This window comes from Physeter macrocephalus, chromosome 8 (genome assembly GCF_002837175.3).
Source record: "Physeter macrocephalus isolate SW-GA chromosome 8, ASM283717v5, whole genome shotgun sequence".
NCBI lineage: Eukaryota > Metazoa > Chordata > Mammalia > Artiodactyla > Physeteridae > Physeter > Physeter macrocephalus.
Window position 1 is genome coordinate 59222361 of NC_041221.1, and position 14647 is coordinate 59237007.

The following is a 14647-nucleotide window of genomic DNA, read 5'->3' on the forward strand; positions in this document are numbered from 1 at the left end:
GGGTGCTTTTTTAAAGAACTTTATGAGAATTGTCTGGAGAGAGAGAATAATATGAAAAACTCCATGCACGCATAACTCAGCTTCAGTATTATCAAGTCATGGTCAATTTATTCCCACACCCTTTTTTTGTAAATCAAATGCTACTTATCATGTTATTTCTCCCTAAATATTTCAGAATGCATCTCTTGTTGATAGTGACTTTCTTTTCCAACATAACTGTCGTGCCGTTGTTATACCTAACAAAATGTACAATAATTCCTTGATATCATTGAATAGTCAATCCACAGTAAGATTCCCCAGTTGTCTCAAAGGTATTTTTTTGTAGTTGGTTTATTTGAATCAGGTTCCAGACAAAGCCCTTATACTGTTTTGGTTGTTGTATCCCTGAAGTCTTTCATTTTACAACAGTCCCTTTTTTCCTTACGCTATTGATTTCTTTTGGAGGGGTGGATGAGAGGAGAAACCAGCTCATTTGTCTGTATAGTTTTCCACATCCTGAATTAGCTTTCTTATGCTGTCATTTTACTAGCTTTTTTATCTTCATGTATTTACTGTAAACTGTCCTTATATCTAGAGCTGAACTATGCAATCTATAGTAGTCTCCCACCCTTATCTGAGGGGGATAGGTTCCAAGAGCCCCAGTGGTTGCTCGAAACCTTGGATAGTACCAAACCCTATATGTAGTATGATTTTTCCTATACATACATACCTACGAAAGCGTAATTTATAAATTAGGCACAGTAAGAGATTAACAATTACTAAAAATGAAATAATTATATCAATATATAAGTTGAGAACTTTCACCTTTTCATTTAAAGTAAGCACTTGACGGCTTCTCTTTGGCATTGCCAGCATCACTACTCTTGTGCTTCAGGGCCATTATTAAGTAAAGTAAGGGTTACTTAAACGCAAGCACTGCCATAGTACAACAGTGATCTGAAAACTTAGACAGCCTAAGTGACTTAACAGGCTGGATACTGTTGGCAAAGGGATGATTCATGTCCCAGGCGGGATGGAGCAGGATTGTGCAAGATTTCATCATGCTACTCAAAAAGGCATCCAGTTTAAAACTTATGAATTATTTACGTCTGGAATTTTCCATTTAATATTTTTGGACCTCAGTTGACCTTGGGTAACTGACACCTTGGAAAGGGAAAACACAGATAAGGGGGGACTCCTGTAATAGCTACTACCTACCTGTAGCTATTGAGCACTTAAATGTAGTTAATCAGCATTGACATGTTCTGTGAATGTAAAATATACACTGTATTTTGAAGACTTGTTATAAAAAATGTCAAATACGTCATTTTTATTTTCATATACTGAAATTATAATATTTGGGGTTAAATGAAATTAAAATTGGTTTCTTTTTAAAATATTTTAATATGGTTACTAGAAATTTAAAGTTATATAGGTACTTACATGTCTATATCTTGGACAGCTGCCGATGTCGAGACTTGATTAGATTCATATTCAATTGTTTAGATAAGAATACAGTTGAATAGAGAGTTGAATATAGTATTAAAGAATAATGGAGCTCTTCTGAAGGAAAGTATTCTACAATGAATTTAGGTTTTAAGCTTCTCAAAGGTACAGGAATGATGTTTCTTTGTTTTATAGTTGTCACCAACTCCTAGTAGGTTTAATTACAGTGCTTTGGTTGATGCTTACTAATTCAGAAAGAATAATAAAATGTTAGAACTAGAGGGATCATAATTATCATTCATATGTCTTCTTTTACTGAGGGCCAAGGATATTGATCGCTTGTCCAAAGGAGATTCATGTAAGTAATATGGAACAACAGTGAATACCTATTCCACTAAATGAGGCATGAGAGGAATTACATATTTCAGGTTTTGCCAAGCATCAAATAATAAACTTCATTATGCAAATGTTATTCAAGCATATAGATCAGTACTACTGTTGACTCTTTTAAAAAAATTTTTCTGTTGAGATAAAACATATAAAAAAAAAGTGCGAAAGTCATGGGACAAATTTTCATATTGAACACACCAATGTAAGCCCTGTTCAGGACAAAAAATAGAATATTGCAGAAATCCCTCTTTTTCCCCCAGGAAAGTGACTAACGTGATAACCACATGTGTTAGTTTTTTTTCTGTTTGTAAATATAATGTAAATGGATTCATACAGAATATGTTCTTTTGTTTCTGGCTTTTGCTCAACATTGTTTGTAAAATTCTTAACTGTAGCTCTGGCAGTAACTTTCGAAGTATGATTGAGGTTTGGTGTGGGATCAGAGGAATATTCCCAATTATCTGAAAAGCCTGCTCTTTCTCAACTATAGGAGACTGAATTTTTCTTCACATACTTTAGCCAAAAACTGTATCACAACAAGTTGAATGTAGAGATAGATGAGAGTCCAGCTGCCTTCTATTAAGCCAGACATTAAAGAGACTTGCAAAAATATAAAACAATGCCATTCTTCTCATTAAAATTTTTTTGGGAAAATACTAATTTTTTTTCAGTTTTAATATTTAATATGGTAAACATCAATAGCTGAGACTACAGAAACAAAATTCCTTGGAATCCTCAGTAACTTTTAGACTGGAAAATCAAAATCAAAATCTCTCATTTCTGAGATCAATAATTTTGGAGCCACTGATCTAATATAGTCTAATTTCCATTTTCCTGGTCATTAATGGTTCTTGAGCTCCTTTTCGTATGCTTATTGGTCATTTGGATATCCTCTTTCGTAAAGTGCCTGTTCTAGTCTTTTGCTCATTTTTTTATTGGGTTATCTTTTTTTTTTTAAATTTGTAGCCGTCACTTCCATTATTTTAGATACATATGCCTTTTGTCAGTTATATGTGTGTTTTCTCCCACTTTGTCTTTTCTCTGTACTCTCTTAATGGTACCTTTTGATTTACAGAAACTCTTAGTTTCAGTGCAGTCCAATTTAGCAAACTTACTTTTTGGTTAACAATTTTATGTCCTGTTTAGTAATACCTAAAGATAATTTTCTCATTTTATCTTCTAGAGGCTTTGTTGCTTTTGCCTTTCACAATTAGACCTAATATCCATATTGATTTTTGTGTATGATTGGCCTAGGAGTCAGATTGATTTCCCCTATGGTTATCCAATCCACAAAGCACCGTTTATTGTCATACTTTTGACCAGTGAATCCAACCACATAAAAAATTTTTCTCCCAAATAGTAATATTATGCTGTTAGAAAAGCATTAAATGTTTATTGAAAGTGTTCACATAAATGTCTAATGGTATTTTACAGTTTTTAAGAATATTATATTAGTAATAGTTGTGTTAATGTGAGTTGCAAAATATTTTTAGAACAGAATTTCCAAGAAAATATGAAATGAAAGAGGAGTAGTATTCAGTTTCATTAGTTAAAATAAGACTATTCTGGGCTTTAGCCACTTTTGATTTGTAACATCTATTTACATGACTTTTTTTGTTAATAGTGTATATTATACATGGGATAATATTTTATGGAGTCACCCTTAAAGTAAGAAGTGCTATTGCAGAATTCATTCTAAACCGTTCACTTTTCAGAAAACGTTTTGATGGTAAATTACAATATGAGTCAACTAATATTGGAAAAAACAAGAGAGATGCGGACTTCGAGGGCACAGATGAACCCATTTTTGGAAAGAAGCCCAGGGTAGAAGAGTCAATAACTGAAGAGTTAAGGTAGTATTTCCATTGTTGTAAATGTTAGTAACTCTTAAGTTGGGTGGTTGCCTGAAGTTTTGAAAATTGCTTGTATGTTGTTACTTTATGAAAATATTTGTTGAATTAGAGAAATGAAAATAAATATTCTTTATATATTCATATAAACATATAACTGTAGAACAATTATGTAAGTTTGGGGAAATGGAAAACAATATAGAAAAGAAAGGCTTTTAATACTTTTGAATCCAATTTTAAGAAAGAATCTTGAAGCCTGATTTTTTTTTAAAAAGAAGAAATGCCATTTCATTTATTTGTTAATGTCTTAGAAGAGGATCACTGGAAGAGTGGGATAAAAGGAAAGAATAAAACTGACACAATGGAAGGGAATACTTGAGAAGGAGCATTAGGAGGAATTAGATTTTCACTGTTGCATGTAGCAGTAGAGTGGCTATGAATCTCAATACTACTATCAATGAGGGAGACCCATGGATATGTGTGGCTGAAATAGTTGGGTGTTTCTTTGATTTCAAAAGTTGGAACTTTCTAGAAATTGATTCCAATTTCTTAGGTTGACTTGTTTCCTCTCGTAGCGATGATCATGACTTTGCTTTTCCCTTCTCGTATGCCATATTCTAGCTTGGCACTACAATGAAGAATTTACTCCTATGGTTTTTTTTTTGTTGTTGTTGTTTTTTAACCGGTTAGCTGTTGTTGTAGCTAGCAAAAGTAGGTACTATAAATGGTCGTAGATGTATCACTGAAATACTTAAGATGCACTGTTTGTCCAAACTAGTGGAATAGGTTACAAAATAATACTGATAATTTAAAATCATTGTTGCTTATTGTAGTAACTCTTGGGCTTTATCCAAAGTATGGTTGTTGATTTAAAGTAAAAAATCAAAAGTACAGTCAATAATAATGGATCTAGTGTAGAAATACATATATTTTTCTTCAATTTATCCACAATCATGTCCTTTCAGAGTCTAAACAGAGAACCTAGATGAGTATAACTTAGCATTTTGATGAGAAGAGGGAACACTTTTATAAATTATAGCAACATCTGTGTTAGGCTAGTTTATTTTATATTTCCTATTACGTAATGGTTTTTATAAGCAGCTTTGTGCTTTGAAGCAGTGATAATGCTTTTGTAGAGGTACTTTTTATCCAAAATAGTTACTGGAACTAAGCTGACATAATTCTTTGAATAATCCACTTGGAGTCTGTCTGTTTTGTATTTGTAATAAAAGATGCTAACTCACCATTTTGAATTCCCAGCATATATAATTCTCAGTAATTTATTTTAATGTAATTTTAACAATTTTTTTTTTTTAAGTTTGTCAGACTTGATGCCCAGGGTCAAGGTACAATCAGTTGAAACTGTTGAAGGGTGTACACATGAGGTAAGCACAAACAGTGTATGGTACGTTGGTGTTATAAGTGGGATTCTGCTTTGGACTATCTAGTCTGATGATTGACAAGCAGTTTAGCCTTAAGGGCTTTGGAAACAATATGTAGTTTCTGTGCAGTCACTGTACATAGTCTAGTGGAAGGAGCTGGGGGTTTGTATTCAAACCTGAGCTCAGACACTGACTCAGCGCTTTTCCTAACTACAGTCTTGGATAAATTTCTTAACCTCTTTGACATTGGTTTTCTAATTTGTAAGTTTAGAATAAAGGGATTTACATCATGGGGTGGTTGTGAAGATTATGTAAGAAAATTAGGTAAGATACCCAGCACAGAGTAGGGGTTTTTTTGTTTGTTTTGTTTTTCAGAGTAGGAATTAGTACATGTTTATTCCCATGCTCCTAAAGTCAAGTAACAGTGACATTTTGCAGGTCCTGTGCTTTTTTGTGTTTTGCTCTGATGACTGCTGATATATTGCAATTTCATTGTCTGCCACAAGATGGTGGTCACTGATAGCTTGTAGTAACCGTTTATCAGTGAGCATTTATAAACATATGGGACATAAGGAAACTGTAACACTAGTTCTTTCTATTAAGCCCTTCTGCCTTTACCATGTAACCTTATAAGTTATTACTACAGTTAATTGGGGAATCTTATTAAAGACTTTATCAAATAAGCAGAGTAATTCCAAATTAACAAGAATTGCTTTTGATGTAGATCTGGAACCTTATTTTTTTAAACACCTGTTTTTCTACTTGAAATTTCCTTATGTTCCTTTAGAATAGCACTTAGTTTGGCAGGTATAATATCTATTAGATCATTCATTAAACACTTATATTAGACCCTATTTGATGCTGTGGTCTTAAAAAGATGGGAGAAAAACCTCTAACACACACAAATTTTGCTCTCAAGAGGTCAGAAGTTCTTTCTGTCCTCCTTCATGATTATCCTCAAGCCCTCCATTCTGTTATCTCCTCTCACTTTTTTAGCAGGTAACCTTACCTTTTACTTTATCTAGAGGTTTGAAGATACCAAGTTGGAGTCACATCCACTCATAGGACAAGGCACTGCGTTGTTTAAGCTGAGGAGAGTTGCTTTGCCAGTGTTGGTTGTATCCTATCCTGCCTCCACAAAGACTTGGATCATTCCATTTTCCCTTGACTGTTTCTGATGTCTCCTTTTCTCTATTTTCCTTTTCTTATCAGCATATGAATATTCAAAAGCTTCTCTTTTGTTTTTTGTTGCTTTTTAGCCACTGTGTTGTGTTTCTTCTTCCCCATTGTAGTCATTCATTCAGTACATATCTTTTGGGTGCCAGATATATTTTATTATTCACTGAATATAAAGAGATAAACAAAAAAATTTATGGTCGCTTTCTTTTCAGAGTTGTTATTGAGTGCTCTGCTTAGAAAATCCCTGCTAAACTTCCTAACCTTCCAGTCATCTTTTAATCTACTATAGTTAGAATTCTTCTTTCTCCATGTCTTTCAAACTGCTCTGGCAAAAATCACCAATAACTAATTGCTAAGTCTATTTGACTCTTGATTATTCTGTTGGTTTTCTATTTTTCTGACTCCTTAGTCTCTGTAAGCTTCTCTTCTACCTGTCTGTTATAAGTTAGTGTTACCCAGACTGTTTTCAGAGAATAAAAACAAAACTCTGATTCTCATACATGTGAAAACACAATTTGTTATTGTTGCTGCTATTAAATCTCAGAAATGTTAAAATCTTAATTGCTTTGTGTTAATGTTTTTTGTTCATGTCATAGCAAGTATCAGGAGAGATGTGAGGGAGGTGAACCAAGTAACCAGGTATGGCCGCACAGGTTGATCATACCTTGATGAGGATCACACCATGATTTAGGGTCTAGTCTTCAGATTTTCAGATTCCAAAATTTGATTTTGTTAGTGCGCCAGAGGTTGTGCTCTTTGGATAGAATCACTTTCATCATACTCATGGTATGGTATAACAAAAGAAGGACATTCCCTTAAATTAATGGATAAGTAGTCCTTTTATTGTCAAACTACCTAGGAGTCAGAAACTACTTAGAAGTTTCTTGGCATCATAATAAAGGGGAATATGTAGTCTTAAGGGGAAGACTGATGAAAACTATTCCTGTCCCTGGAAGGGTTCATTCACTAATAAAAACAACTCATAAATTCTTTCGTAATGTGTGCTGGATAAACTACCAAATTCTACCCCTTTATAGATTCCATTTAGAGTTTTACATTGCTTCTAACACAGTTATACTGGGTATTGTTCATTGAGTTTCATAATTTATTGTTTCACTTAATTACTTAATTACTTAATTACAGTCAGGTTATTCCTTTTTGAAACACTACACACATCATCTTGATTGTAATTGAAATGAAAATTTACCAACAATCTCTCAATATTCTAAGACAGCTAATCTTATCTCATACTTGTTTGTTGAAATTTTGCTCTTAGAAATTATTTCTAACTTCTGTGTGTACCATACTTTTTGCCCTTGTTGATTGATTATTTATACACTAATTGGCTTACATATTGGGAATTTAGATACATTGTGAACTGCTCTCCAGATCTTAATCTTCACTGGAGGAAAATTAGTTTCCTGTTCCAGGAAATAATACCATTTTATTTCACATAGTTTTCTTTCATATAGTGACATCCCTTTTTATGTCCATTCTGCTTTTTTGAGCATTCATTAATGTCAGGAAGTACATTAGATATAGAAAATACAAAGATAGCTGAGATAGGTCCTAGACCTTAATAAACACAGTTTCTATTGGGAGATAGACTTAAGTGCTTTTAATTAGATTACTGTCAGATAAACACTAATAGAAGTTTTTTGAATGTTGTAGCTTTTGCATTTGACTTTTTCTCAAAGGTGGTTATTTAATTTTACAGTGTCTAAGACTGTCAGGAACACTTTAGTTCACCACCTTTATTTTTCAAACCATCATTGATTAGGGAGTGCTGAATGCATCAATTCTTGAATAGTAAATTGATTTTTTTTTTTTTTTAACATCAGGTTGCACTTCCTGCAGATGAAGATTATCTACCACTTAAACCTCGCGTTGGAAAAGCTGCAAAGGTTTGTACTTTGGGCAGTATGGTTTGTACAGTTTTGTGAGTCTGTTTTCCTAAAAATCTTAAAGATAAACTTTTAAATGAGATTCTTATACTTCCCAGTGTGTGTGTATATATAAATATATATATATATATACACACATATATGTACAAACTAAGAAGCCGCCACCTGAAGTCAGATATGATGAGAACCAAATCAATAAACAACCATGCTGAAAACCAAGTATCATGTGATAAGATTTTTAAAAATGAAAATAATTCTCAACCTTTTTAATGAATCTAATGAAAAGTACTGATCTTTCTCTAGAAAAAAATGCATATGTACAATCAGTTTTGCATATAGTTTTGGGAGTTGAACAAGCTTCTAATGAAATTTAAACTCTAATGCTGACATTAAATGGATTTTGAAACCCTGATAGATGGTAAAAGAGTAATATAAATTTTCCAAGTCATTTACTTAAGTAAAAAAGGCAGTATGGTGGGGTAAACATGAACTCTTCAAGTCTAATAGATGTATTATTCTGCCTTTGCTGAGTGAACTTCATTGAGGCCTTGCCTTTTCAGAGCCTCAGAGTTCCCATCTGTGAAAGGAAATTATACATACATTAAGGGTTGCTGTGGAGATTAGTATGTGGAAAATGTGTTGCACAGTGCCTACCATAAAGCATGTTCTTGATAAATGGTAATGATTATTGTGTTGTAATTAATATGTATGTAAACATAATAATTGAAAGATCAGATAGTAGAAATAACTTCTATGCTGTCTGGTTAAAGTGGTTTTTTTAATTCTTCCTAATTTTCTCTAGTGGGTGGCATATTTCCCAAATAGATTCATAAAGAAATGCTCCCAGAATGCTTCTAGGGGTAGCGTCTCTTGGTTTTAAGTGTACTATGATGTGTCTGGGTGTCTTCATACAGATACTAATTTTTTTTATAGGAATACCCATTCATTCTTGATGCTTTTCAAAGAGAAGCCATTCAGTGTGTTGATAATAATCAGTCTGTTCTAGTATCTGCACATACATCAGCAGGAAAAACTGTATGCGCTGAGTGAGTAGCTTTCTTTTTAAATGGAATTTTAGGACTGTTAATATTTGCTTTATACATTTAGGTGCTCCTATGTTAGATGCATAAATATTTACAAATATTATATCCTCCTGTTGGACTCACCCCTTTATCATTATGTAATGCCCTTCTTTGTCTCTTGTTAGAATCTTAGTTTTATTTTTATTTATTTATTTACTTTTATAAATTTATTTATTTATTTATGGCTGCAATGGGTCTTCGTTGCTGCACGTGGGCGTTCTCTAGTTGCTGCAGGCGGGGGCTGCTCTTCCTTGCAGTGCGCAGGCTTCTCATTGTGGTGGCTTCTCTTGTTGCAGAGCACAGTCTGTAGGTGCCCGGGCTGCAGTAGTCGTGGCTCACGAGCTCTAGAGCGCAGGCTCAGTAGTTGTGGCGCATGGGCTTAGTTGCTCTGCGGCATGTGGGATCTTCCCAGACCAGGGCTCGAACCCGTGTCCCCTGCATTGGCAGGGGGATTCTTAACCACTACACCACCAGGGAGGACCTGGTCTATTTTGTTTTACATGATTGTAGCTACCACAACTTTCTTTTGGTTTCCACTTGCATGGAATATCTTTTTCCATCCCTTCACTTTCAGTCTGTGTGTCCTTACATCTGAAGTGAGTCTCCTGTAGGCAGCATATAGCTGCAACTTGTTTTTTTATCCATTCAGCCATTCTGTCTTTTGATTGGAGAATTCGTCTATTTACATTTTATTATTGATAAGTGTGTACTTACTGCCATTTTGTTGTTTTCTTGCTGTTTTGTAGTTTGTCTCTGTTCCTTTCTTCTCTTGCTCACTTTCTAGTTTTAAATTGAAATTTTAAAATAACTGTTTCTTACCGTACTCTTTAAAAGTTTAAATTTTTTCTATTTGATTTCTGTAAGTAAATTTAGACTCTTACCTTTATTTCATTTCTTCTACTTACTTTGGGCTTCATTTGCTCTTCTTTTTCTAGTTTTTTAAAGGAGGAAAGGTGAGATAATTGATTTCAGACCTTTTTCTAATACAGACATTTAGTGCTGTAAATTTCCCTTCAGTCATGAATACGTATCATGATTCACTAATGCTATGTTCATTTTTTGTGCGTTTCATTTCAGGTCTTTTCTAATGCTCTATCTTCAGATTCATTAATCTTTTCATTATCTTTTCTATCCTTAATCCTATTCAGTGCATTTTTTCATCTCAGACATACTTTTCTTTGCTAGAAGTTCATTTTTGTGTGTGCTTGTTTTCCATGTGTCTACTTAACTTTCCTCCAGCCTTTTGAGCGTGCAGAATACAGTTTAAAAACTGTTTAAATGTTTTTATGACTATTACTTTCATTTGTGTTACTCCCTGATCTGTTTTAATTAATTGACTTTTCCCTTCAATATAGGTCAGTATTTTCCTGCTGCTTTGCATACGGCTCTGATGGGATGTTTGGCTGTTTAATTATGACTTTTGGCAGTTTAATTATGATGTGACTTTACATAATTCTTCTCATGTTTCTTATGCTTGAATTTATTGGGCTTCTCAAATCATGGGTTTATTAGTTTTCATCAGATTTGAAAAAATTTCAGCTATTTTTTATGTCAAATAGTCTCCCTTCTCCTAGTACTCTGAGGACTTCAGTTAAACTTATATCAGGTGACTTTCAGTTGTCTCAGAGCCTAGTGATACTCTTATTTATTATTGTTTTTTGGTGTTTATTCTCTGTGTTTCATTTTGGACAGCTTCTCTTAAATAAATGGCTTTAAGTTTATTCATCTTTTTTCTGCAATGTCAAATATGCTTTTAATCCTACCCAGTTTATTTCATCTTAGATTTAGATTTTTTATCGCTGAAACTTTGGTTTGGGTCTTACAATATTTTCCATATTTTTTCCAAACATGCTGTTTTATCTTTTTTCAGTGTTCTTCAATACATAGAATATAGTTATACTATAGTAACTTTCGGTACCCTTGTTTACTATTTTGTATTTTTTTTCTCATTTTTGGATGCCTTTTCGTTTGTTTTTACTCATTATTAATAGGTTCTATTTGCCTCGTTCTTTGCTTACCTGATTATTTTTTAATGCCTGCCAGGACATTGTGAATTTTACCTCCTGGGGTGATGAATATTTTTGTATTTCTGTTAACATCTTTTTTTTTTTAACATCTTTATTGGCATATAATTGCTTTACAATGGTTTGTTAGTTTCTGCTTTATAACAAAGTGAATCAGCTATACATATATCTCCATATCTCTTCCCTCTTGCATCTCCCTCCCGTCCTCCCTATCCTACCCCTCTAGGTGGTCACAAAGCACCGAGCTGATCTCCCTGTGCTGTGTGGCTGCTTCCCACTAGCTATCTGTTTTACATTTTGTAGTGTATATATCCATGCCACTCTCTCACTTCGTCCCAGCTTACCCTTGACCCTCCCCATGTCCTCAAGTCCATTCTCTGCATCTGCATCTTTATTCCTGTCCTGTCCCTAGGTTCTTCAGAAGCATTTTTGTTTTTTTGTAGATTCCATGTATATATGTGTTATCATACGGTATTTCTTTTTCTCTTTCTGACTTACTTCACTCTGTTTGACAGACTCTAGGTCCATCCACCTCATTAGAACTAACTCAGTATAGTTTCTTTTTATGGCTGAGTAATATTCCATCGTATATATGTGCCACATCTTCTTTATCCATTCATCTGTCAGTGGACACTTAGGTTGCTTCCATGTCCTGGATATTATAAATAGAGCTGCAATGAACATTCTGGTACATGACTCTTCGCATCATGGTTTTCTCAGGGTATATGCCCAGTAGTGGGATTGCTGTGTCGTATGGTAGTTCTATTTTTACTTTTGTAAGGAACCTCCATACTGTTCTCCATAGTGGCTGTGTCAATTTACATTCCCATCAACAGTGCAAGAGGGTTCCATTTTCTCTATACCCTCTCCAGCATTTATTGTTTGTAGATTTTTTGATGATGGCCATTCTGACTGGCGTGAGGTGATACCTCGTAGTTTTGATTTGCATTTCTCTAATGATTAGTGACGTTGAGCATCCTTTCAAGTATTTGTTGGCAATCTGTATATCTTTGGAGAAATGTCTGTTTAGCTCTTCTGCCCATTTTTGGATTGGGTTGTTTGTTTTTTTGATACTGAGCTGCATGAGCTGCTTGTAAATTTTGGAGATTGATCCTTTGTCAGTATCTTCGTTTGCAAATATTTTCTCCCATTCTGACGGTTGTCTTTCGTCTTGTTTATGGTTTCCTTTGCTGTGCAAAAGCTTTTAAGTTTCATTAGGTCCCATTTTTTTGTTGTTTTTATTTCCATTTCTCTAGGAGGTGGGTCAAAAAGGATCTTGCTGTGATTTATGTCATAGAGTGTTCTGCCTATGTTTTCCTCTAAGAGTTTTATACTGTCTGGTCTTACATTTAGGTCTTTAATCCATTTTGAGTTTATTGTTATGTATGGTGTTAAGGAGTGTTCTACTTTAATTCTTTTACATGTAGCTGTCCAGTTTTCCCAGCACCACTTATTGAAGAGGATGTCTTTTCTCCTTTGTATATTCTTGCCTCCTTTATCAAAAATAAGGTGACCAAATGTGCATGGGTTTATCTCTGGGCTTTCTATCCTGTTCCATAGATGAATATTTCTGTTTTTGTGTCAGTACCATACTGTCTTGATTACTGTAGCTTTGTAGTATAGTCTGAAGTCAGGGAGCCTGATTCCTCCAGCTCCATTTTTCTTTCTCAAGATTGCTTTGGCTATTCGGGGTCTTCAGTGTTTCCATACAAATTGTGAAATTTTGTCTAGTTCTGTGAAAAATTTCAGTGGTAGTTTGATAGGGACTGCATTGAATCTGTAGACTGCTTGGGGTAGTATAGTCATTTTCACAATGTTGATTCTTCCAGTCTAAGAACATGGTATATCTCTCCATCTGTTTGTATCATTTTTAATTTCTTTCATCAGCGTCTTATAGTTTTCTGCATACAGGTCTTTTGTCTCCTTAGGTAGGTTTATTCCTAGGTATTTTATTTTTTTTGTTGCAGTGATAAATGGGAGTGCTTCCTTAGTTTCTCTTTCTGATTTTTTGTTGTTAGTGTATTGGAATGCAAGAGATTTCTGTGCATTCATTTGGTATCCTGCTACTTTACCAAATTCATTGATTAGCTCTAGTAGTTTTCTGGTAGCATCTTTAGGATTCTCTATGTATAGTATCATGTCATCTGCAAACAGTGACAGCTTTACTTCTTCTTTTCTGATTTGGATTCCTTTTATTTCTTGGATTCTTTTTTTCTTTGAATTCCTTTTATAGTGGTGAGAGTGGGCACCCTTGTCTTGTTCCTTATCTTAGTGGAAATGGTTTCAGTTTTTCACCATTGAGGACGATGTTGGCTGTGGGTTTGTCATATATGGCCTTTATTATGTTGAGATAAGTTCCCTCTTTGCCTACTTTCTGGAGGATTTTTATCATAAATGGGTGTTGAATTTTGTCGAAAGCTTTTTCTGCATCTATTGAGATGATCATATGGTTTTTATTCTTCAGTTTGTCAGTATGGTGTATCACATTGATTGATTTGCGTATATTGAAGAATCCTTGCGTTCCTGGGATAAATCCCACTTGATCATGGTGCATGATCCTTTTAATGTGCTGTTGGATTCTGTTTGCTAATACTTTGTTGAGGATTTTTGCATGTATGTTCATCAGTGATATTGGCCTGTAGTTTTCTTTCTTTGTGACATCTTTGTCTGGTTTTGGTATCCGGGTGATGGTGAACTCGTAGAACAAGTTGGGGAGTGTTCATCACTCTGTTATATTTTGGAAGAGTTTGTGGAGGATAGGTATTAGCTCTTCTCTAAATGCTTGTTAGAATTTGCCTGTGAAGCCATCTGGTCCTGGGCTTTTGTTTTTTGGAAGATTTTTATTCACAGTTTCAATTTCAGTGCTTGTGATTGGTCTGTTCATATTTTCTATTTCTTACTGGTTCAGTCTCAGAAGGCTGTGCTTTTCTAAGAATTTGTCCATGTTTTCCAGGTTGTCCATTTTACTGGCATGTAGTTGCTCGTAGTAATTTCTCATGATCCTTTGTATTTCTACATTATCAGTTGTTACTTCTCCTTTTTCATTTCTAATTCTGTTGATTTGAGTCTTCTCCCTTTTTTTCTTGATGAGTCTGGCTAATGGTTTATCAATTTTGTTTATCTTCTCAAAGAACCAGCTTTTAGTTTTATTGATCTTTGCTATCGTTTCCTTCATTTCTTTTTCTTTCTAATTCTGTTAATTTGAGTCTTCTCCCTTTTTTTCTTGATGAGTCTGGCTAATGGTTTATCAATTTTGTTTATCTTCTCAAAGAACCAGCTTTTAGTTTTATTGATCTTTGCTATCGTTTCCTTCATTTCTTTTTCATTTATTTCTGATCTGATCTTTATGATTTCTTTTCTTCTGCTAAATTTGGGGTTTTTTTGTTCTTCTTTCTCTAATTGCTTTAGGTG

General features: G+C 34.1%; 1 protein-coding gene across 2 annotated transcripts in view; it reads left to right on the plus strand.

The window, feature by feature from the left end:
- Positions 1-14647, plus strand: part of MTREX (Mtr4 exosome RNA helicase) — a 134509-nt gene that overhangs the window by 2406 nt on the left and 117456 nt on the right. The window contains exons 2-5 of one of the 2 annotated variants that reach the window (XM_024130240.2): positions 3531-3668; positions 4984-5050; positions 8068-8130; positions 9064-9176. In XM_024130240.2, the coding sequence (XP_023986008.1) occupies positions 3531-3668; positions 4984-5050; positions 8068-8130; positions 9064-9176 (381 nt within the window). Of the gene's footprint in view, positions 1-3530; positions 3669-4983; positions 5051-8067; positions 8131-9063; positions 9177-14647 lie in introns of those variants that run through there. The other variant, XM_024130274.2, reaches the window with a different exon arrangement.